Raw genomic sequence first — 26,442 nt, 5'->3', positions numbered from 1 at the left:
GTCAGACGTCCTCTGCTCTGACAGGAATATCGGCTGAGCTGGACTTGAGTAATAAAGGGCATTAAACAGCAATGCCCCTTCCCACTTTAAGGATTATGTGCTTATCTCAGAGCCCACTGGGCACCAAAGTGAGAGCACAGACAAACTGTTAATTGCATGAACTGGATTAACTGCCTAGTCAGCAGTATGGCAGGGCTGCTGCTCCTCCGCGAAGGTCTAACCCCCTCTGACACTAAAAACTGAAGTCTGCAGGTTTCATGCGAAGGTAAGAAGATGAAAGGGAGTCTTTCGAACATCTAAATTGCTCTGCCTCCCTGGATCTGTCAGAGCTCTGGAAAATGAGATCCGGTCTCCATTCTGCTGGGGCCACTGATCCCAGCGGAGCAGGTACGGCTCCCAGGAGTGGGAATATGAATTTCAGCCTTCAGATGCTTGCTTCTGCCGTTAAACACGGATGGTATGACAACCAGACCGCACCATGAATCATGGCTGGATGCGATCATTTCCTGATTAAGAGCCCCTAAAATTCAGGCCGCTCTCACACCTGATAAAGCGCGCTGAGAGTCTGGACATGCAGGCACTTAAGCGACACTGTGATAAATGTGAAAGTGATGAAACCCAGAAGCTCTGTGAACCCGCAGGAATGGAGCCGCTTCCCCTCAGGAGAACAGAAAATCTAATATTCACAGCCTTGGAAACATGTCAGAGACAGCGCTGCACTTTCTCCAATAAAGTCTTCTCCGTTCTACTACTCAACAGTTTAAGGTTTTTTAATAAGATTTTTGGTTTGACATTGAAAGCGTGTGCAAGAAAACGCAACGGAGCTGACGCAAGTCGGGACACTTTCTCTGCCTGAAGGGAGGCTTCCAAGAGGCTCCTGTTGCCTAATTAAGCAGGAAGAGCGAAGACTCGGCTCATCCTCACTGACATATCATTTTCTGAATGTTCTACCACGATATGACTCAGCTCCTTTTTACGTCTTCCTCCAGATAGTGGGACTGTGGCTTCGTCTTCCTGAAACGACAGATCCTGGCATGTTCACTGTGGCGTCACCTCTACAACACGCCACCCACCGCACATCATCGTCAAGACGCCACGGAGCACAGCTTGTTATGAAACAGCCATGATGATGCAACATTATGAGCCCCCAAGAGTGTAAACAAAACATTTGGCTGTGGAGAAGAGGCTAGTGTGAGTCCTTCAGAAGATGATTTAGTGATCTCTGTAGGAAGCAGTGGGCGACTTTTGGGATTTTTGAGGTGCAAAAAGAATGCTGCTGACTGTAATTCACTCACTATTTCAGGACTGCAGTGGCCTTCATAGAGCATATACACATTTTTTTCTTCTTTTTTTTTTTACTGCATTTGGGCAAGTAGCATATGATAGTTGTATTAATTCCCATGTACAAAATCATAGAATATGTGACACAATGAATGAAAAGATAGAGAATGAAAGGATGGAGACTGATAGAGAATGCAGCTGAAAGTTGCAAAAAAGTGATGACGTTATGTTTATGACGGCATCAGCACATAACAAAAACTGGCCTCAAATTCAAAATAGTAAGGGCAAAGCCTATAGATCAAATTGCAGTTCGAAAAGTGAGTTTTCACTGTATTTGGGACGTTTTCCAGCGAGGAGGTGGACAGTACAGCAGTACAACATTAAACCATTAAACCTAACCATAACCAACAATCCTACCCAGAGATTTGTTCATATCATATTGACGGATGACTACTTGTGACGATATATATATATATATATATATATATATATATATATATATATATATATATATATATATATATATATATATATATATATATATATGTGTATATATATATATATATATATATATATATATATATATATATATATATATATATATATATATATATATATATATATATATATGCCAGAGACCTGGCAAGTTAGCAGTAAAAGCTATAAAATCTTCTCTTTGAGGCAAACATTTTTTGCTCCAGTTCTTACCAGCATTTTTAATCTGAAGAAAGGAGTTTTCAGCATTTTTTCTCAGTTCGGCTCTCAGAATAGCCTTTTTTGTGTTGGCAAATGTATAGATTGTGCAAGTCTCACTTTTTTTACACGTAACCTGTCCTGCTTTTACTCATGAAGACAATGCTACACCACGTTAGCTGTCAAAATGTTTTTCTAGTCTGTTGTGCTATTCAAGCTAGTTGGTTTCGTCCCAACAAGCCGTTGTTTGGTACTAAAAAGTTACTTAAAGCAATTGGAAAATATTTAGCGGTCAAAAGAGAATTCTGCAGCCATATTTTATTTTATTTTAACTTGGCTCAGACGCACAATAAACATATAATTAGCTGCATGGGTAAAACTGTGGGTAAATAAACCCAGAAGACCAATGGTAGAAAGCAATTAATGTTTTACTTAATAAGGAGATACGTGAACTTCAGCAGATGTTTTGTACTTATAGAGGACATAAACATACTGTAACATCATAAAACAATGCCTTTTCTCTGAGAAACACCAGTAGTTTCCTTAGTGGTCTGTCTGTCGACTCCATGCCTGAGCGATTGGTGGTCGCCATGGCTTGAGTTGTGTAGTGTCCTCTTCCCTCTTGTTTACTTTCAGGAAACTCTCCCACATTTTTATGTGGAGGGGATCTTTATAGAAAGTTTTCACAACACCATTTTTGTTTGTTGCCAATCAGTGGCCACACATCAGTTCAACACATTCATGTTAAAAAGGTCTTTTTAGAAAACAATGATAGCTCTTAGTACAGCCATAGGCGCTGATGAGCTTCTGGGGAATGCAGTAACAGATGCTGCTATGCCATCATCCATATGGGGCGCATGTCCAGTTTTGATGGCTGACCCTAAAGGTTTACTCGTGACAGAAAGGTGAGTTCTAAACTAACCTATCAATAACTTGTTTGACAAACAATTCCAAGGCAGAATGGGATTATAAAGATTTTGGCACTAAAAATGATGGTATTCGGACTTAAACAAGACGGGTCAACCCAGTCACATTGATGCAGTCCACTGGTTTAGCACTGAACCATGAAACCTGACATTAATCCTGAGGGTAATGTGGTTCTTCCTGTAGCTAATGAAATCTGAAGCTTTTAAATGGCTGCACCTAATGACACTGCCTGACAGTTTTTGAATTAAGCAGCCGTGACTGCCCGGACCGGACTAAATAGCACACAGATGGCCCACACAAAGGTTTAGTCCGGCCACGTCCACCTCCCCGTCATTTCTTGCCCTTGGGCTGTTGCACGTGTTTCCATACCTGCATTACCATTAAAGGAGCTAAAGATTTAGACACCAGTGAGACTTCAGTGTTAGGTTATAGCACAAGGATCAACGTAAGATGAATTTAAGGATTCATTAAAATTGTATGGATGTGAGCATAACTGGGATCGCGGTAAAATACCAACAGCAAACATGAGCCTCATTTCAGGAAAGTACTTGGTGCATTAAGCCCAAAGGTACATTTCTCAATGAGCTAGATAATTGCTTCAGTTGGTGTTTGCAGAGGGATCTAAAGTACAACAAGGATTAGGCAAATTATTCTAATGTCAACATTAGACCGCTGGGCCTCAAACTGAGTAGCTGCTCTGATCTGAACATTTGGAGAGGAATAAAACTGGAGGAGAACAAGAGGCAAAACTCCCTTTTCTCTACATCTCTTTGCAGGGATGTTTTAGAAGAGACAGAAAGTCGAGCTGAAATATTATATTTTTTGATATACTGGTTTGAGCAATGAATTGCCTTTCCGGTGTCTTGTAAAAACCCCGGTTGTAGCTGTCGAGGTAGAGTTAATAGTTTTGTAAATACACAAAAAACAAATCTTATACTTGGAGCCTTTTCTTCAGTTTGCAGAGCCAATCATAATCTTTGTGAAATCAGCTTTGTTTATTCTCTGTAGCCTTTTAAGCCTTTTTGTCATGTTTCCCACCGTGTTATTCTTGGTGACCTGTAAAAATGAATATACTGCGCTTACTTGCTCGACAATTGAACGCTGTTATTCAACAACTTTAACAGATTGTGAGAGTTGCTGTTAAAATGTATATTTAGAAATTGTACTGAACATGATCAGTTTCAGCCTACAGGAGATTATTGACATATAACTTCAACACAGTAGGTAAAGACTGTGTTTAGGTGTATTTGTACAAAGTTCAACACTTAAATTACACAAATACTTGCATATAGGGCTGCATGGTATCTTTTATCACAATCTTAATCACAACATCCATGTAGGCAGCTCCTCCAGCGTTACCCCTTGGCTGGTTCTTTGATTAATGCAGTCCTTGTCCATCATGTCAGATCAGGAGGACGCCCATGAATTTGTTTTTTGAAGGTTTTTAAAAGCCATGCATGATTTTCCTTCCACTTAACAGTTATGCACCGCTTTGTGCCGGTCTATTACATAAAATCCCAGCAGAAAACACAAAAACCTTTTTTAGAAAAGTTCAGAATGTATGAAAACCTTTCCAAGGCCTTGCATATCTCTTACGTCCGGAGAGTGTTGTTTAAACTTGAGGCATTTGCTCAACCAACAAGATAACTACACGGATGTCGTCCATCATTGTTTTGAAAAGAATGGCCTTAGGGGAGAGACTTGTGACACGGATTTCACGTGTGGTGCTGACGTCACCGCCACAGGACACCTCACCGCCACGTTTGAGAATGAGGCTCATGGAAAGATTAGATGTCACATTGCAAAAATTGATCTAAAAATAAGTTAAATGTTCTTAAAGTTAATGTATTTATCCTTGATTTGAGTAGGTAAAATGGATTATCTGCCAATGGAATGAGTATTTTGACCCCTAAAATAAGATAATTAGACATCCTGCACTTGAAATAAGATGATGGAGATGAATTGCTCCTATTTTAAGAGCAAAAATCTTATTCCATTGGCAAATAGTCTTATTTACCTGCTCAAATGAAAGACAAATACATTCATTTTACTTATTTCTAGTTCTGTTTTTGTAGTGCACTGTTTCACTGGTAGGGTGTTGGGACCGACAAGGTTATTCCCAAAATGTTATTAGCTGAACTGGAACTGACAAAATGATAAGAAAGCAGCAATATGAAGTGATAAGAACATTTTTAAATATATATATAAAAAAATCTGGATCTTTGACAAAATTAGGAGCTCTCCAGTTCATGGACGAGTTCTGCCATATTTAACAGTGTTGCTATTTAAAACAGACATTAAATCCAGCCAGACTTGTCTGATGATAGCTAAGGATGTCAAAGCCGGACACAAACATGAAATTTGAAACCACATAATTGTTGGTTTGGTTGCTCCAAATATGTGATGCGTGCAATCTTCCCAAACCAAATAAATCAATTAATTTACAAACTGCCAACCACAGGGAGACAGTCTTTTTTGAAGCAGTGCCACGAAGAATAAACAACTGCAGAAAACAGCTCAGACCAATTTTTCTTTCATGCACAACAAACAAGCCATTCCAGCAGCCCACAGAGCCACACTGTGACTGCCGCCTCAGGAGACCGAGTGTGAAAATGACTTTATACAGGATGAAAAGGCTCCTCAAAACCAGAAAACAGAGGTTATTTCACACTTTTGAGCAGGACTTTATTTTTTTATTTTTAGAAATCTTTAAACCACTAATCGTAAAATTTAGCTCTTGAAGCTGCCTCTCTTTTAGTTTAATACGAGTAGTTTTCAAAAAGCTGAAAGCTGCAGAAATTTTCCAGCGCGGGAGGAAAACCATTTATCTTCAGACTGTTGATTCTTCACGGTTATTTTTTTTACTAACATCGCCAAAAGTCAAAAGGCCTTTCAGACGACAGCAGCATCGTTTTCACCGCACTGTATGCTTTAAACTGACACCTCAAATGGAGCATACCGGGCTTATCTGAGCTGAAGAGCCTCCCACAGCGCAGTGCAGGCTCAGTGTCCAGATAATGAGCGAGCACCGAGGGGCCCGGCCGCTCGTATGATCACAAACACATCGGGACATTTGGGGCAGAATCCGTCAGCTGCCCTGGTCTCATTTAAACCAGCTGGAGAGGTGATCAGGGGGGGGGGCATAAAGCCATCTATGCTTCGCCTGTGGAGGCTGAGTCATCTCACCTCCTGAGAAATCTGCAGGACTGGTGCTGAAATCCAGGCATCCAGATCCTGACCCACTCATCTGGAGAAGCTTCGACACGTAAACAGAATGCAAAATAAATGAGACGGAGAATACGGATGAAACCAGATACCTGTAGGCCTTTCTCTCCTGTCTGACATTTCTATTTGCTGAACGGCAGAATAATGAGTATTGTCTCTTAGAGGTTTTTACTACTTTCCTGAAATGCTGACACATACATTGGGATGAGTTTAAGTTTAAGTAATGTAGGACAGCCCAGGTGATGATGTCGTGGCTTTGTACGTTTTTAATAGGTCAATTTGAAGCATTTAAGTTAAATGAAGACACACCTAAAGGAGGTAATCTAAGGCAGCACCTTAAGCTTACTGCTTCACTGTTTTATATAATGATAAAAGGATTACAGTATTGCACAACCAATTCGACCTTTGGTGAAATAATATAGAATTTTGACTGAACACAGAGCCTCTGTATTTCTTGGAAAAGTTGGAGAAATCGTTTACGTCAATTGCTCAGGTTCCTCTGCAGCTCATTTTGTCATCAAACCTCTGACTTTCCCCCAGATGTTTGTTCATTAGGAAACAGACTGATGACTTAGCTACATATCTGTCTGTGGAACCGTGACTCGCGTTTGCTCACAGGAAGCGTAAGCACAAAATTAGAAATAAAAACGTTTAAAGCTTCGAGTAGACGTTGGTGTACGTGTGTTTGTGTTCATCTGCAGAGTTCGCCATGTGCTGCAATGCTCCGACAGGAATGTTACATCCCGACAGCTGAAACATGAGGCAGGAAAAACAGGTGCCAATACACAGTGGAGTGCTGCCAAATCCATAAATACCAGCCTGTTCACAAGTGCAACACTTATATCTGCACAGCTGGATGCCCATCGGACAAGCTTGGAATTGAGCGTTTAACAAATTTTCTGTATTTGTGCAACAGTGTGTCACAAAATTTACTATAGCCCTTGAAACGTTTCTTATTTTGACAAATCACAATCACACATATCAATGTTTATTAAATTATTTTTAAAAAAATCTATTCAAAGTATTACACCATTGTGAAGTTAAAGGAAAAGGAAATTTTCTACCCAAATACCGAGCTTTGTATAATGGGGTACATTTATATTCAGTTCCCTGTTGAATACAATATTTCCTTTAGAAGTTACACAATTGTGGCAGGCCACAGCAAAAAGAGCAACAAGTCTCCCCAGGGTCGTTTTGTGTTATTTACAGATCCTGAAAAAACAAATAAAGTAAAAAAAAATCCTGTAAAACTATAAAACCATATATCATTTGCCTTCCTTGTGCTCTTTCTTGATCTATCACATAAAATCCTGTTAAAATCATCAAACATCAGTTTGTTGTTAACATCTAAAAAAATGAAAAAGGTTCAAGGGGTGAATACTTTTGGAAGAAACTGTATACATAATATGAACACAAGGTCCACACAATATATATTAAACCATAAATTTGAAAAACAACTAACAGATGTAAACTTATTATGTAGCTACTGAGGACTTTTAAGGTCCTTGAAAATTTACTCCAAACATGACTCACTGCACTGCAACCATGATGTGAAAAATCAACAATCTGCAAACTTCATCTTTTCCACAAAAACAGCATCAACAATCATGTTAGAGATTTGTGATGGTGAAAATGTGCTAATTGTGTGTAAGTATGTGTCGGCATGACGGTGCTAAAAGGCTTGGCTCTGGTGTGAAAGACTCCAGCCTCCCCCTGTAGATACGTTTGAGTGGTTGTGTGTGGTTTTTTCATGTGTTTTTCTGTGTCTGTGCAAAGAGTTTATTCTGGCGCATTGACCATTTGTTGTGCTGTGTCAGATCTGATGCCAGAAAAAAAAAAAAGTTAGGGAGACCGAATCACAGGAACTGTTCAATTGACCTGAAACATAAACCCAAGAGTTAAATAAGAAAGAAAAAGTGGGTGAAATTAATGTTACACCTCTTCTTTAATGGAGCACATGCCAGTTTTAAATTTATGGTTGCCTGCATCCGTAGATGAAAATGATGTGAAATACGATTCCTTGCTCCAAAGACTAGTTGCTACGTAACTGAGAGAGGTCAGGCGTTCCCTGTGAAGAGACGCAGTTTCTTCAGAGACATCCATTCATCAAGAGCTGCCAGCTTGCCAAAAGCACAAAGGAGAGCATATCCTTTGCCGGCTCCCTTTCCTTCTTTGTTTGTCTTTCCCGGCTCCTTTCTCCTTCTTAAAATCCATTCCCAGTCATATTAAACTTCTTTAAAACAGACCCAGCACAAAGTGACAACCATATTTCTTAGTTTCTGAATGGCGAGCGGACTTTGTCGTTCAGTGCCACCGAATTTTCTGGTTGCCGCCCATAAATATTGTTTCCCGCAGTTGGTCTCGCAAGTTACCCAAGAAAAAAAAAAAAAGGGGAGAATAAAGGAGAAAAGAACTGACGGGATATGAGTGTCATTCAAGAGTAAGGTGCTCTCCATCTGCATTTCATTGAGCTACATGTAGAAAAGTGTGCTTAATGGGTCTCTAAGCTCATGTTGAGGAATGCCCCCTTCCATACCCCTGCAGAGGCAGGTGGGGACTGGGGTGACTCGCATAAAACAGAAACAAATTTAGCTCAGGGTGTTTTAACTTCTGAGTCTACCATAAAATATACTGTTTCATTAACAAAGTTTCCCTTTCTTGCACTATTCCCTTTTCTGCAGCTGGGGAAGTGCTCTCCAGACCTGCTAAAACTTTATTGTCTTGGTGACCATGAATAATTTATTTCGACTGCACAGCAAAAAAAAAAAAGGGGGGGGGGCCTTTTAAACAAAAAAGGGCTGCGGTTTTTCTGCTCGGAAAGAGCAAAGAGAATTCATAATGTAGGAAGGTGACAAAACATCAAAGAGAAGTTTTACTGACAGATAAGAGACAAAAGAACAGCGACTTCAAAAACACTTCCAGAGTTCTCTTCCTCTTTGGCCTTTAGAACATGTTTTTGTTGCTTTATCTGCAAACGTTCACATTAAGTTATTCTACATTGCATTTATGTACAACTGCACTTGAAACTTTTCCACCCTTAAAATGCAGAAAAATTTACAGAAAGGATTATCTGTTACATAGCTGTATTATCCAAGAGGAAGAATCTGATTTTTCCCTTCATTTTTTGCAGATTGTTTCAGGTCCAATTAGAGCTTCTATCTATGTCACTCTATTATTCTCCTTACGATTTTCCTACACAGGCCAATAACTAAGTACGGGAGGTTTCTCCACCTCCACCATCAGATTCCTCACTGCAGAGGAAGTAACGACCTTTCATTAGGTTACCAGCAGCATGAGAGGATGCAGGTTTTTCTGCATGGGGAGCTGTGCATTCCCGGGGGGTGCTGGCATGCAATGGTCAATTCTGGTTCTGCGCTCTGTGTGTCTGTGGCAAAGCAGTGAAAATGAGTCTTGCACACAAAGCCTAAAATCTCTGTTTTTCGTTGATCATTTTGAGCTGATCACTCGGAGACTCAGAAGCCTAAAGTTTGTTTGTTTGATTCAGATTGAGGCAACTTCATTTGTCTCAGTAGACAATCTATTTATAGCTTTCCAGGCCACACATTCACCTCTTGCAGGCATCTTCAAAACCGAAAACATTGTCCAGATAGGAGTCAGAGGTGATCGGGACACCATCCATTGGAGACGTTTGAATCTGCGTCTGGAAGAAGATCCCAGAGGAGGTCCAGAACCGGCTTGAAGGACTTTTTTTTCCATTTCTTATGTTGGAAAGCCTTGGGATCTTCAAGCTGGAGGAGATGGATGTATGGGTTTCACCTTTAGAAAGGATAGACGATGCAGTACTAATCCAGCCGTTTTTACATCAGATAACAGGAGTATCAAAGAACTGAAGAAACCAGGTTGTATAAATACTGGATTGATAGCAGATGTGTTAATTTAGCTAATATCACAGCAGGTGTAGAGTAGGTGGAGAACATTCACCCTCTTTATTTTGTTTTTACTAAATACACAAATCCTGTTTAGATCTGAGGATTTATGCAACTTTAGCACATCTCTTCCTAATAATCTACCAGCACTCGCATGGAGGAGAAGGAAACAGGCACTATACGGCAATATAAAGTGAAACTGAACAACATTTGGGCTTAACAAATGACGAGAAGCGAGGGAGTAGCATTATAAAATGTATTTAAGACTCTTAAAAAATCTGGCATTTTAGAAGGTAAAAATGTAAAACACAGCTTTGAAATAAACTTTGTTTGCACAAAATATCCATCCATCCATCCTTTTTCTAACACGTCTATCCCATGTGGGGTCCTGGGGCCTATCTCCAGCTGTCAATAAGTGAGAGGCGGGGTTCACCCTGGACAGGTCACCAGTCCATCTCAGGCACTACAGAGACAAACAATCATTCTCACACACACTTACACCAAAGGAGAATTTAGAGTCATGTTATTGGACTGTGGGAGGAAGCTGGAGTACCTGGAGAGAACCCACACATGCTCAGAGAGATCATGCAAACTCCATGCAGAAAGACAAAGCTAAAGGGTAGCACCTGAACACAGGACCTTCTTGCTGCAAGGCAACAGCGCTACCCACAGCGCCACTGTGCAGCCCACTGCACATGATAATATATTGTTTAACCTGAAATGTCACTACTGAGAATAGTGGATGAGAAAATGTAAACCACCTTCTACTAAAAAGTCCTGATTCCTTTTTGGAGAAAGGGTTATGTGGTCAAATAACTAAACTTGTAATATAGAGGTGATGCCTAAAGATGCATGGTGCCGACAGTCCTGATATTTAAGTGCAGTAATGCATTGATAGAGAATGAGAATAAACAAAACAGCGACGTGGTAATCTTTTAGCAAAAAGAATGTCAGATAACAGCATCAAATGGGAGGATCACTGGTCCCTTGGCCCCCCTGTTTCTTGGCCTTGATAAAGAAACAATCACTCTGCTGAGCCTCTTCCGCTTTTCTGGACAGGCCTGTTAACTCGCTTCTGATAGCCTGCATTAAAACCAGGTGGTTTGTTTAAGAAAGAGTCACTGAGGAGAGACAGAAAAGGGTTAGCAAGTTGACAGAATGTATATAAAAGCATAGATGCATCTCTCATAACTGTCTGCAAATCATTTTTGCCTTCATAAAGGTGTTCATAACCTATAAAAGATAAAATAAGCAGAGGATCTGTCTTTTCTTTCACTGGGGTCAATGTTTGCAGAAGGCATACGTTACAAAACCTGAACACATTCTTGCTGCTTTAACGGGATTTTAAAGAGAAAGAGCAGCCAGAAGTTGATTAAATGCATCAAAGGTACTTTTATCAAATGCAAGTTGGACCCCCTCCATTAAAATCCGAAGTTTATGAAGTGTTGATCTGGAAGATGCAGGCTTTTGTCAACACACGCCAAGAAGGAAAGACATTAGCAATTACCTGACAGACACCATTATTGCTGTTGGAATGGGTTATGAAGACATTTTCAAATAATCTGAAGTCAAAATACTAAAAAAGAAAGGTGAGAAAGAATAATATCAAGTGGAAAAACTTAAGACAGTCACCGGTCTTCCCAGAATTGGACTTCCCAGTAAATTCACCCCATAGTCAGAGTATGCAGATGTGCCAAAACCCAGAGGCTCCATCTCAGACTCTACAGGCCTGAGTGAACATAGTAAACGTTAAAGTTCATGACAGGAGAAATAAAAACAGACTGAACGAGATGTCAGGATGACAATCTCTTCTGTCTGAAATGCCCAATAGTACACACCAAAGTATTACAGTAAAATGTGATGATGTCTGTCCAACGGTTCTAAAAAAAAAAAAAAAAAAAACACCTAAAAGAAGTTGTTTCAACTCCAAAAATGAAATAAACTTAGAATGATGGAAAGTATAAAACTGATGACCAAAAGATTGGGTTGGAATAGTTTTTACAATGACTGAAGTAGTATAAGCTGGCACAGCTAATGGATGAATTGATAGAATATACAACAACATATTCTATCAATTGAAAATGGTCACTGTTTAGACATTTGTGAATGACTCTGTGTCCATATTTGAGAATAAAACATGTTTAAATAACTTTGCAGTTGTTTTAATATGGCAAAACTCTTAAGCCGGAGCTGCACTTGAATGCAGCATACACAGCTGTTTGGAAAATCCCCTCTAATCAAAGGAGATTCCTCTGACATGCATTTTATAATATTTAGGAAGTTTGGGCTGATTGGATGCTGTTAGTAGCCATCTGGCCATCAGTGATGTTTATATTCAGCTTGACTTTGCACCTTGTTGCTGTTGGAAAATGCGTGTGCTGACATAACGTTTTGGTTTGGTCCACCTTTTTTCCTCCTCAGTAGCCGAATGAGAATCCTAAATGGACTCAAACAGAGTTTTTAGTGATTACTGGAAGTCCTCTCTGTTTGGTTTTGGTGTCACTTTTTAAAGTTTCAATACAGAAAGTTGTATTGAGTACTCTTAGTTTGTCTCATAAACTTTCTGCATGTGTTCAGGTAAAAAAAATAAATAACCTAAATGTTTTCAGTGCACGTACGCACCAAACTGACAGGGCTGTACGGGATATTTTGAGAGTGAATACATGTACCATTACATCCCTAGTCGACAAAACCTTAAAAAGTTTGCCGTTCAGCTTTGTTATCTTACCTGAAAGTAAAGATTCATTGAAGCTTTAAAGTCTTCAATTAAAAGAACCAGGGTAGGAGGTGGACTAATTTATTTCAGAAGCTCATATGCAAGTGGTTGAGTAAGAGGCGGCCGAAGATGTTTCACCTTTAAGAAGCGGTTCTGGTTGAGATTTAAGTTTAAGACAGAGCCAAAAGAAACAGAAAACCCACAAAATAAATCACATCTGCATGTTCTTGTGTGTGAAATCGCAGTGGTGTCTTTGTACTAAAGATGGACTGCTTTCTTTAAAACAATACACCTCACGTATCAAGGTAAAACATTAAATATAGTTAAAGCTTCATTGATCTAAGTTCCAGAAATTGATGCTTGGAACCATCGTTAGCTCTGCTGGGCTACAGTACCGACTAAGCTTTTGTGAGCATTCAAAGTCCGTCTGTATTCTCCCTCAGAAAACATTTCCTTATCTCTCAATTTCCATTGCTCTATCTCCCTGTATGTCATTGGGACCAAGCTGCAGCATGCTCAGTCCCTGGTTCAGAAAGAAAGAGAGAGAAATGCATTCATAAGACACAAATCGGCCATTTCCAAACTTTGACTTCTAAGGGAAAAACTGCAGCTAAAATAAAACTTCCCCCTCTTTTATCTTGTTTTGACTCCGGTTGATCCTTTGCTACAGTAAAGGAAGGGTGGATGATCGCTAAGTCAAACAGCAGCGGTCATCGCAGTGATGGCATAATGGGACCTGATGATTGGTATTATTAAGAGCATTGGAGCAGGTAAAAGCTTGGGAAATGTGTCATCAATCCCCCTCTCTTTGCAAAGCATCAGTCAGCATCACCACCAAATTCGTAGAATAAAAGAAGAAAGGGAGGAGTCAAACTTCAGAATATGTCTTTGAAAATGTTTTTTGTACTGTAGGGACATTCAGCGTAAGCAGTGAAACGTAGAGGATGATGTCAGAGAGGCTGATATCCCCCGCCACCTGGAGACAAACGCTCGGTAGATCCGTCCTGCTGATTAGACGGCAAAGAGAGCAGACCCTGAAAAGGCTCCCCGTATTTATTGTTCACAAATATCTGAGGAGAATCTGGGCTTGACAGGGACATGAGGGTGCAGAGCAGGTCTTGTGCATGCAACGAGTTTCATCATGCTGCTGATGGAACAACAGAATGACAATTATAATACAGAACTGTCTCTTATGCTGGACTATTAGTAGATTAAAAAGCAGCTTCAGTGTTATTTTTTTAAAACCAGCCCTCTCAGTGTTCAGATACCCTGAAAAAAAGTTGGATTATAGGGAGCCTCTATAAATTAGGTTATATTCCCCTTTTTTTAAAAAATAGATTACAATCTGTATAAGATTTGTTGTTGTTGACGTAATACTATTTCACATTAGTTTGAAAAAAGCAGCTCTTGCATCCTTTCGCAAGTGATTTATTTCCTCTTTACAACATCCAAATCTGTTTGATATATAATCAATTAAGAAACTTCAGCCTGGTTCACACTGGATTAAAACTGGCCTGCAGCCATATCTCTGCTGGAACGTTGCTCAGTTCAGGCAACTTTTAAAATCCTCATTTCACAGAGGACGCAAGTAAAAAGTAACTGCTCTTAGGACAGCAGAAGAAGAAAACAGCAAGGGAAAAAACATCCATGTGCTGAATGCATTTTTTTTTCTTCTTTTTTTTTGCGGCGAATGCTATCACAAAAACCTCTGCCATGCGTGGACCACAATGATGAAAAACAACCTGTTGTTTCCTGGGTCCTTCACACAGCATCCTGGTCCCAGATATGGTGCTTCAATGATAATGAACCACAGCAATGTTACTGCAGAACTTTTGGGATGTTTTAAAAAAAGGAAATGCGTCATCCTGTGTAACAGGAAGCAACCCAGAGGACCTCTCCAAGGCTCTGCAGTGACCATCCACTCTGACTGGTTTTTAATGTCATGGACCCATTTCAAAGAAGTGGTAAAGACGCCTAATCAAGGCTATAGTTTTTTCTTTCTAAATTTTCTTTCTATACAAGCTCCACGTCATGTCCTAAAATAAAACTACCAGTTATATTCATTGTTGCATCTAAAATCATATTAACTCGTTGCCCACATGAAGGCCCACATCATTACACTCCTACCTCCACGCTTTGCTTTCAGAACCATAAAGTTCATGCAAGATTTGCTGGATCCCAGCTGAGCCAAGATGAAACTAAAAAGAATGTGCTCCCAAGATCCATCAGGAAAGCAATGTTTTTTCTTCTTTGATGTGCTCAGATGGATTGACGTGATGCAGATAGTTTTAGTGTCTTAACAGTGACAAAACCTCCCCAGATTTCCCCTGATAACCTCTTTACCAAGTGGTTCCAGTGGTTTTCCCCTTTGTTCTTAGAATCAGATTGTGTGGGTCACCGTCACTATCCCTGGGGTCATTTTCACAGGATTACATCTGCACCATTTAAAAACTGAGATTAAGTCCACAGTTTGATGTATAACATGGATGACAGTGATTACAGTGTTTAGTTCATCTTTTTTGCGCTGGTCTTTATTTTCAACATCATTTTGAAATATATTCCTATGCTTGTTTAGAGAAAGCATCAGCATTTCCCTTTACCTCCAACCATCTTCCTATGATTTCAGACCAGGTTCCTTGCCACTGCTGAAGAAAAGCACTCCGAAAGCATGATGCTGCCACCAAATATCTCAGTTTTGATCACAGACCAAAATGGGACCAAAACTCCCATGAGGCAGATACCCTGTCTACTTTTAAGACCAGGGTTTAAACTTTCCTTTTTGACAAACTTATAGTTCTTAGGTTACCCTGAGCTATCTCAGTAGTTATGCTGCTATAGGCTTAGGCTGCAGGAGGACATCAGGGTCTAGTTCTCTCACTCTGTTGAGTTCTCCTACTGTTCTCCAATTTGCATTGTTTGTTTTATTTCACCTTTTAACTTTTTGTTCTCTATCATTTTTTTGTCTTCATAGAAGGTACACCTGGTCTGGTGTTCTGTTAGCTGTGACATCATCCAGGGGAGACAGACCATCCACTATTACCATATAACATAGAAAGTACTCCTTTCTATATAATAAAATAAAATTGAATTGAATGGGAGCATTTACCATGAAACCTGACAAGGTACATATTTGTGTCCTCTGGCCAGAGTGCCTTGTTCTACGTTTGCTTTATCCGCTTTACGGCTTGTAGCTAAACATTAAGCTGGACTTTTTACAGTCCTCAAAAATTTATTTTTTCTTTCCACTTGTTCATTAAGGCCAGATTTGTGGCGTGACAATTTCCCCTCCCAGAGTTGTAGATCTCTGCAGTTACCATGGACCTCTTGTCTGATTCTCTAACTAAGGATCTTCTTGCCTGGCCTGTGAGTTTAGAAGGACACTCGTGTCCTGGAAAGCTTTCAGTATTGTCATTCTCTTTCTATTGTTGGATAAAGGATTGACCAGAGCTCTGTGAGACATCCAAAGTTTGGAATACTGTTTTATAACCTAACACTGCTTTAAACTTCTGTGTTCCCTGGCCTTCATGATGCTGTTTGTTCCCTGTTGTTCTCCAACAAACTTCTGAAACTAAATTACATACTGTTTGGGTGACTTCCTATAGAACTTGGGTCAATGAGTGTCTAAAAAATGCACACCCAAACATTTTAGATTTTTATTTCTAATGAAAAAAAAGAAAGGAAAAACAATTTATCATTTTCCTTTTACATCATAAGCAGCGTAAAGCCTCCAATAAAACACACTGAAGATTGTGGGTGTTATGGGGGAAAAAAATCTTGAAACATTCACAGAGTATGAGTACGTTCACATAGCTCAGTAATTCATCTGAGTTCTTTGGCCTCTAATCTCCGAGGGGCTTTAATTCCAAAGGATGATGAACCATGTTATGTTCACAGCAGTTCATACGTCGGTAAAAATCACCAACTAATGTGTTCCCAAAGGGAAATTTACGTGGTCAGTTCCGAAGAAATATTTGTGCAAACTAGGATCATGAAACATGTAATATTTAAACATTTTTGAACCACAGCCAGAAATTTCACACCACAGGTAAAATAACTTAATTTCTGTGATTGATGTTGTGAAAATTACTTTTCTCTCTGGATCCGCAGCACTTTGGTTTCCAAAAAATGACAGCTGATGTCTTCAAAGCCTTAATTAAAGCAGGAAAAACCGCAAACTGTCTCAGAATTGACTAACAGACTTCCTGTCTGTCCTCATGTCTTTAAAGATACTTTTCCACTTAATAATGCATTGTGCAACATATAATGATGTTCAGCTTTTATGGATAACTACTAACGCTGACATTTCGGGAAAAATCTTTGCTTTGTAATTAATACAAGGAACCTGATTCATGCATGAAATTACAACAAAAAATGTGTTTATGGCTGAGTTTTTACATTTTTGGCCTTAGGGAAGAATAGCAAGTGGCTGGCAGGAAATCTTCCTGCAGACTTTGCAGAAGATAAATTGGCAATGTCACTGATAAGTCACCATTAAAGACAGGGTAGTTAATCCACCATGCCTCTGATTCTTGACATTTAACAATATGAAGTAGCTGCTGCCGACAGGGAGGATTGTGTTTGTTTAAGGCTTTGCAATATTCTAATAACAGCGTCAGACCTTCTTTGTTTAATTGCTGATTGCTCAGCTCGGTCTTGATCCGACATTCTGCATTCAGTCAAGCTGATCAAACGGCCTCCTGTGGAGACGGCGGTTTGATTTGTTTTCCATTTCAATACAAGCTTCTGTATCTGATAGATGCTAGAGACATGGAAGCGGATGCGGAAGAGTTTAGCCAAACAACAACACGGGTAACCTGCCACTGTTCGTTTAATCACCCAAGCAGCAATGCAAACAAACATCCGCACACTTCATTAGCATCTGACGGCTTTATTTAGAAGCGGATGATAAACAGGAAACACAACAAATGTGAATGTGGCCTTTTATTTTATTTATCCACCGCTGAGGGACCACCTGTGGATGATTTGTACATTTCCATCAACGTAAAAGGACGAGAAAAAGATTCAAGGGAAATGCAGGGACACCATTTTCTACTATCTTAGGAATGTCTGCCTGTTATTAAAAACTCAGGAATGAGGAAAAGTCGTCACCAGTGACCGCATCCAACATCTACAGCATTCCTTCATCAAACGCTTCCTGTAAACAGCCAAGTGTTTCCTGTGTTGAGACGTATGCGGCTGTATTGCTGCCCTCTGACTGCTGCTGCTGCCTGTGTCACGCTGCCAGGTATCTCCCCACATCCCTGAGCGTAAAAAAACCCCAAATCCCCCGCTGTCTTACAAACACAATCCACTGACACACACGCAGGAAACGCCATCTGTTAGGTTTTCATTACAGGCTTTGCTTCGAGCTACTTTAGGCTAATGGGGTGCTAATGTTTAAGCCCTCGATGCCAACTTTACCATGGCTCACCCGGACTTATTTGTTGTCCATATTACATTTTAACAGCTAATCATTCTGCAGTTATAAAAATAACATTGGTAACACCTGGACTCAGTGCATTCTGGATACTTAATTTAGTCTCTAGACTCTATATATCTAGACTACTTTTTAAAAATATTGACATCCTTCCAGCTTTTTTTTTTTTTTTTTTTTTTTACATTTTATGTTGTTTAAACCACAAACTCCAATACATCTACTTGGTATTTTATGTGATCAACCAACACATAAAGGTACTTAATAGGGAAGTTGAAGGAAAATTATGTGTTCTTCCATTTCTTTTACCAACAAATACCTGAGAAATGTGCTGTTTATTTGTATTCAGTCCTCTTTAGACTGAGTCTTGGAATAAAATCCATCACAACAAATTTTCCGACAAAGGTGGCAAATAAATAGACAGAGCCCACCTGTGTGTAATTTCCTTAACATTTAATACAGCTCTATAGCTCAATCCTACACCTGTGTGATGCAGCGGAGAGGTGCAGGTAAGTTTGGAGGAGCTGGAGAGCCCCGCTGCCCACGTGGGATTTGTTGACAGGATGACTATTAGTCCTGCACTCCACAAATTAGGCCTTATGGAAGAGCAGCAAGAAGAAAATCCTTGTTGAAAGAAAGCAATAAAAAGTCCAATTTGCACAATAAGAGCAACGCAAACATGGAAGAAAGGTGATCTGCACAGATGAGTGCAACCACTGGCTTCTTGGCCAGCATCCAAACTATTCTGCATGGAGAAAAAAACTAAAGCTGCACATAACCCTAAACAGACTATAGTGAAGCATTGTGGAGGCAGCATCAAGATGTGGGAATGGAGTAAAATGCAGAGGTATCATAAAAGAGAACCGAGATTTGGATGATGGGGTCATCTTCGAGATACATACAATGGGATTTTATAATGTACTAGTCAAAGTCTAGACCCAAATCCAATTAAGACAACAGGCAAGACTTGGAAATTAATGTTTTCAGACAATGAGTTTGAGCTTTTTTGCGAAGAAAGATGGGCAAAAATGTGAGCTGACTGAAGTGCTGTGGTGTGACTTTTAACGTTAAACAAAAGTCATCCACAGTGATATAAAACACTTGTTTCCACTCATTTTAAACCCTTGATGACCATTATTTGGTTTCAGGGACAATGACCTTCCCACATACGGCCAGTTCTCTCATCTTCGTTAACGAAATATCTTTGTTATTTCTTTCAGTATTTACTCAGGTTTTCTTTGCCTGATGTTTACATTTGCTTGATGAGCTGAAATAATTTTGGCAAAAACTTTATCACAGCACCGTATCATCTTCTTTACGTAATTATAAGGCAAGACAAGCTCATTTGTATGGCACATTTCAGTAATAAGACAATTCAAATTCCTGTACATGAACAAAGCATAAAGAAAATATACAGTACATTGCTGAGGAATAATAGCAGTAGGTTAAGATAATTTGTACTACAAAAATAATCTAATGAAGTTTCAGTGAAATGCAACAGTTTAAATTGAACATTTACACCAAAGGCAGCTCTAAACAAATAGGTTTTTAGCCTTGACTTAATAGAACTCAGGATTTCAGCACTTTGTTTTCCTCCAGATAAATGGAGCATAGGAACTAAATGCTGCTTCTCCATGTTTGGTTCTGGTTGTGGTTCTGGTTCTGCAGAGTAGGCTTCATCCGGACGACCTTTGTGGTCCGGAGGGTTGATACACTGATAAAAAGTCTGTGATGTATTTAGGTGCTAAGCCATTCAGGGATTTATAGACTAACAGAAGTATTTTAAAGTCTATTCTCTGAGATACAGGGAACCAGAGTAAGGACTTTAGAAATGGGGTGATGTGCTCTACTTTCTTAGTCTTAGTGAGGACGCGGGCAGCAGCGTTCTGGATCAGCTGCAGCTGTCTGATCCACTTTTTAAGCAGACTTGTGAAGACACTGTCAGCAATCAATTTGACTGAACATAAACATATGGATTATTTTTTGCAGATCCTGCTGAGACATCAGTCCTTTAATCCTGGAAATTTTCTTCAGGTGATAGAAAGCCGACTTTATACTTGTGTTGAGATGCTTTTTGAGGTTCATGTCTGAGTCCATTACTACACCCAGATGTCGGGCCTGATCAGTGGTTAGTAGATTAAGCAGCTGCGTGCTAACTTTTGATCTCTGCTCTATTGGTCCGAAAAGAATTACTTCAGTCTTGTTTTTATTCAACTGTGGAAAGTTTTGGCAAATCCAGGCATTGATTTTTTTTCTAAGCCTTTACTCAGCGCTTGAATGGGTTCATAGTCACCTGGTGACATGGTGATGTAGAGCTGCATAGTTATGCTACCTGATGTTTTTTTATCTTCTCAGCTAGAGGGAGCATGTAGATATTGAATAGGAGGGGACCCAGGATGGACCCTTGGGGAACCCCACATGTGATTTTTGTTGCCTCTGATGTAAAAAAACGTCCCTGTCATTTAAGTAGGATTTAAACCAGTTTAGTGCTGTACCAGAAAGGCTGACCCAGTTTTCCAGGCGCTCTAACAGAATGGAGTGATCAACAGTATCTAATGCTGCACTGAGGTCCAATAGAACCAGCACGGTGGTTCTTCCACAGTCTGCATTTATATGGATGTCATTAAACACCTTGACAAGAGCGGTCTCTGTACTGTGGTGAGCACGGAAACCTGACCGGAAAACGTCAAAGCGACCATTCATTGTCAAGAAGGTGTTTATTGTTGAAACACAGCTTTTTTTTTTTATAATCTTACTAATGAAGGGGAGGTTTGAGATGGGCCTGTAGTTCTGCAAAAGTAGTTTGTCCAAATTGTTCTTTTTCAACAGTGGTTACGTAGTGGGGAAATAAACCTGACAGAAAGGACGTGTTTATTATCTAAATCAAATCAGACGCTATGACAGGCAAAATGGTTTTAAAGAATGCTGTAGGTTGAACATCAAGGCAGCAGGAGGAGGAACGTAGCTGGTACACGATTTCTTCTAAGCTTTTGTAGTTTTATGGCAGAATTTGGACCTTTTGTCAGAATCAGTTCCAGCTGGAGACAACTTTGGTACTGAACTTGATATGGCCATACAGACTGCCCCTCTAATCTTTTGGATTCTCTATAAGTTGGCAAATTCATTGCCGATCTGGCGGGGTAGAGTTTAGATGCCACAGTCACAGGAGGGTTTGCTAACCCACAAGCGTTGTTAATGTCTTTGTTGATGATCTCAGAGAAGAAAGATATAACTTCAGTCGTAAGTTATATCTGTAAAGTTTAATTTTATAGATGTCATGGTGAACCCGGAGTCTAGTCTTTCTTCATCTTATAGCATAACTTTGTGTTGGTCTGTCTCACAAAATCCAAGTAGAAGAAATTGAAGACTTTGGTTGTTTTACTGAGGAAAAGTGAAGTCCAGGGGATGTGAATACTTTTAAGGCCGTGTAACATTAACTGTTAATTCGAAACAACTTTGCAGGCTGTTATTCCACGTCGCTTTGAGACCGTTCCTGAATGTTGCATGAAAATGAATTTTGAATTAACTACTCGTGACTACTAAATGAGTCTGTAATGGAACTCTAACTCCCTGAATTGCTCATTATGTGCCGTTGGAAATAATTACTCTGGGTTTCTGTGAGTGATCAGTGAGCACCTCTGAGAAAATGCGGGGAACAGACTCTTTCGAAGGCACTTGGACGAGCTATCTTTGTGCTAAAAAAAGGTCAGGCTCGGATAAGCATCTTTAGCCTCCGGGTCTTTTAGTCACCCGTGAGGTGTGAGGGTTGCTTCACATAAAGTGAAAGCTTCAAGAGCCGCGTGTAAAAATGGAAGGTGCTCTTGTTGTTCGATCTCAAGTGGGTGTGCAGAGACTCTGGCCTCTGGGACCCCGGGGCCTTGTGAAGACAAAAGCCCAGCTATGAGAAGCGGGAGCAGCGGAGTCGAGGGTCACAGGTCCTCTCCTCTCGGATCCACGCCACTAAAGTGACTGTTTAGTGACAACACACTAAAAAAGAGGTTGTGTGGAGGAGGACCAATATGGTGAGGGGGGTTGCTTCTTAAGGCTGTGACCGAAAGCGCTCCATCCATCATGTGTCACCGCAGTCCTTTTGGGACTCAGATCTTTGGACTCACAGTAAATTGACCCCATGTAAACAGTTCATCACTTAGACGTATATAATTTAGATTAATCAGTCATTTAAGTGTCTTATTTATTTTCTTTCTTTGCCGAGTTTTACCTTCGCGGTTTGCGGCCTGATTGATTGCTTTTGGACGAGATCCTTCAACTCCATGGTGAGGTATGGAATGATGTAACAGGGTGGAGTTCATCGTTTCTTTTACATTTTCTTCATACTTATGGTAAACAATACAAAATTTATGGTCCCTTCCTATAAAAAGTATTGTTCCCAAAAGGAGAAACGTCGCCTTCTTTGGCTGAAGGCGATAAGGAAAGCTGTTGTACCTCTCACAATTCCCAGCAACCCTTCCTGTTTATTGTCCGATAAACACATGAAATAAGAAAAAAAAAAAAAAAGAGGCCAACTTATTTCACAGGGTGCGGTTTCACCCGCGGCTTTTGTTCATGGAAAGAATATAATCCGTGTAACAAAATAAAACAAATGACTTCAGGGGGGGTTTGAAACAAACATTGCGAGCAGTGCACTCAGCCACGTTCTGATAAGTTTTTTCCTGCTGTGACTTGGAGCGTCGCAGGCTCCAACTTCAAATGGTGCGAGTGATTTAGATGTACACCTTCAGCATAGCACGCGAAAAGAAAAGCTGGTGGAGACACAAAAGCTGGAAACCTCATCTTACACCTTCCTTTCTTTCATCTGCCCCCCCTCATAAGCTGGTGTTTTGATTTCTGGATCCCTGGCAAAACGCCCCGTACGCTATTCAAAAAACTTTTCAACAAGGGTTTGATCATAAACCTGCGTGCACCACCTCCCTCCCTCCTAATGCCACCCCCTTTGCCCCTGCTTCCCCCGGCCGCTGCACTTGCGTGTTTGCAGGAAAGGGGTGGAGATGGTGGGTGATGGTGGGGCAGGAGGGCTTGTCCGTGACCCACAGAGTCACTGATACATAAGCCACATGACCAAGCAGGCTCCCTTATCCAAGGCAAGCGGGGGCTCACATGCGCGCCGGCACGCTGACAGACGGACAGACCTGAAGGCTGACTTCCAGCACACTCACAGCTCCTCTGAACTTGCTGCCGATCCTCTGACAGAAGAAAAGAAGAGACTCTCTCAGACCTCCTTGGGGAAGCGCAGATAAAGACGTGCCTTCAGTCTTAGAAAGGGAGCTGTCACACACTGATATACAAACACACACATTCCTAGAAACTGAAGCACACGCACAGAAGCAAACAGTCTCTCTCTCTCTCTCTCTCCCTCTCTCTCTCTCTCCTGCTCGCTCAGCTGCTCTCTCCCCCTCCCATCCACACACACACTCACACACACACACTCACTCACACACACACACACTGCTACAGTATATCAGCGAGTGACTAGCGGAGAGCCAGAGGGGAGTGCAGAAATGAATGTGAAGATCCTGACGCTGGTGATTGTGCTCTTGGTGTCTCTGCTGTGTTCTGCCGGTGCTGGTGAGTACACGAGAGGCCAGCCCCGTCGCTTGTCCTCTCCCTCTTCTCTTGTTTTTTTGCTTATATTTCTTCCTCTGTTTGCATTGTGCTTGTGCAGGCAGCTTTTAGTTGATCAGTTACCCAGCATGGTTAGCCTTGTGTGGGCTCTAAAAAAGGCAGGAATCTCAGCACCTGGTTGTGTACAGTACTGCACTGCAGTGGTTGTTCTGCCACTGCTTCCACACTCAACTTCAATGAGGGTTCTACATTTTGATTTAGCATTTTTTTTTTTTTGCCTCCCTGCTTTACCTGGATGCATGCTTGCGATACCTGCCGATGAGATGTAAGGAGGGGGGTTTTTTACCGGCGAGCTGAGCCGGTTCTGGCTGTTTTGAAAGATAAGGTTTGCATTGCACACGCTCTGCGAGGTGAATCTGATTTATTTGCAGCTTGATTTGTCATTACATGTCTCTTAATTGTGCAGCGGGTCTAAACAGCACCTGCAGGTGAACGCACTCCTCCTTTTGGAGATGATGAACACTGTAATTGCTGAATGCAACGATGAGGAGAAAACACACATCCCAGATGCGTGGATAAGTCCTGATGCTTAGTCACAAACAATTTCTGTTAGGTGATGCCTTTCATCTGGAGTCACTCTCGGACCTGAAATGTGGAGGAAAAACATAAACTTAGGTCAATCATGCGGAGATGAGGGTTGGCTCAGGGGAGGGAATGAGTTCGGCTGTGAGTTTGGAGACTGATGGGCGATCTGCGGATGTGATGCAGGTAGCATTGAGGTGTGAAAAAACAACGGTTAGGCCTGTGTAAATGTCTGGACTATTCTTGGGATTGTCACCTAACCACAAGCACACCCACGGGCTATGTTTACGTTCAGTCTATGTTAAAGAGCCTGCCCAGACCGTACAAGCCGGCATATGGAGCATTTCTTGCATGATTTTGCTGACAGTATATTGCTACGTGGTGTTGAGATGCTGTGCAGACTTTATGCTGGCAAAACACAGTCCACTTTCTGTATCGATCCATGGCCACGGCAATCATAGCTCCCATGCTCCACCGGCAACGTTCGTTACAGGGACATGCTATTTTTGTCTGAGGACACGGGTAAATGGGAAGCAATTATCTAGCATCATAGCCAGTGTCGCTTTTCACGCCCTGCGTGCGGCTGATCGTGTTCCACGCCTGAAAAACCCCACCGTGCCACACCGAAGGATGTGGGGGGGAAACAAGGCGGCTGCGCCTTGGGCTTTTAATGGAAGCTCGCTCCTCTCGACAGTCGAGTCCCACCGCTCCTGCACCTTTTCTGCTTCCCCACCCGGCTGCCGCTGTTAGCACGAGGACTCGGCTGTTGGGAGGAGAAGAGGGAGAAATGGAGTGAAGGAGAGGCAGGCAGGGATGCAAGTGTGTTGCGGTGCCGATGGGTGTGGGGAGGGATGCTAGCTCGAGTGTGTCTGCGTAGCACAAGCCTCTGCTACAGTATGCGCCGTCGCTGGAAGGTGTCGGAAGAGACTCTGCATGTAGGCAGTGGGTGTGAAGCCTTTCATCTTGAGGCAAATGCTTTTCACGTTTAGTGGGCTTTCTCTCTCTTCCAGGCATCTGTGTGTGTACATGTGGCTCTGAGAAACAACAGATTCATAAAAAGAAACTGTGCATGTGTGTGTGTGTGTGTGCATGTGTGCGTGTGTGCAGGATGCAATGAATATAGAACCGGATCTCACTAATCCAGGGTGGGGAAGTGTGCACGTGTAACTGTATTTATGATGCAGATGCATATTAACAAAAAACTGTAATGCAACAGGCAATTTATTCAACAACCTAAAGCTACTCATAATGCCCATTCAGCGCCTTAAATGAGCTCCCGAGGCCTTCTGGGTGATATTAGCATCTTTTAGCAGCACACCTCAATTAGCCATCCTTGCAAAGCACTCTGGCTGAAGGGTGGCCTCCAGCTTTAGACATGTGGTATCCATAATTCATCCTGAGGCCGAAACACTCTTCCTCCCTCTGTGAAAGTCTCAGGGCTGGCATGTAAACAGTCCCTATTCACAGAACACGTCCGCCACAGCCTCCTACAAGATATCAAAGCATCACTTTTCTCCACAGTGGAAACATCCTGTCAGTCTTTACCAGGAGACTTTACAAGAAAAAAAAACAACAAAAAAAAAACAGCAGCTGGCTCAGACATGCACGCATGTTCGCAGGTGCAATTTAGCAGCCGGGCTGGAACAGGTGAGGCTGAGCAGGGCACGAAGCCCAGATCACAGAGATTATCTAGGGGTGAGATCGTCTGTTCGGGAAGAGGGCAACTTTATGAGAGCTGTCAGGAGTGCTTTTATTCTGTATTAAACTTTGATGTATTGTCAAGCCTAGGAAGCTCTGTGGCACCAGCATACACCCGCATGGAACCACTGACAGGCCTGCTCTGATGCTTAGGGACGCATAAAGTAATAAAACAGTCTTGTTATGTCTCAATCAACATGGGCCAGTTACCTGTATCAAGTTTTTAAAAAGTTAAGTCTCAGTACTGCTAGATTTTCCATCTTTGTCAGATATAAAGTGCTTCTAAGTTACAAGATGAAAGCGCCAGCTATGGAACAGGGCAGCCCCTCTCGTAGCTGTTGCTGTGCACTGCCGGTCAGCTGACTAAAAGGTGGCTGCTAAACCTTAAAATTTAATCTGGAGCTGAATCCTTCCCCTCC

General features: G+C 41.2%; 1 protein-coding gene across 1 annotated transcript in view; it reads left to right on the top strand.

The window, feature by feature from the left end:
* Positions 1 to 23,240: 23,240 nt before the first annotated feature.
* Positions 23,241 to 26,442, top strand: part of apln (apelin) — a 28,400-nt gene continuing 25,198 nt past the window's right edge. The window contains exon 1 of the mRNA XM_012861776.3: positions 23,241 to 23,746. Within this exon, the coding sequence (XP_012717230.1) occupies positions 23,680 to 23,746 (67 nt within the window). The 5' untranslated portion in view covers positions 23,241 to 23,679. The remainder of the gene's footprint in view (positions 23,747 to 26,442) is intronic.

Source organism: Fundulus heteroclitus, chromosome 23 (genome assembly GCF_011125445.2).
Source record: "Fundulus heteroclitus isolate FHET01 chromosome 23, MU-UCD_Fhet_4.1, whole genome shotgun sequence".
NCBI lineage: Eukaryota > Metazoa > Chordata > Actinopteri > Cyprinodontiformes > Fundulidae > Fundulus > Fundulus heteroclitus.
The sequence above is the reverse complement of the archived record's forward strand: the minus strand, read 5'-3'. Positions and strand labels throughout refer to the sequence as shown.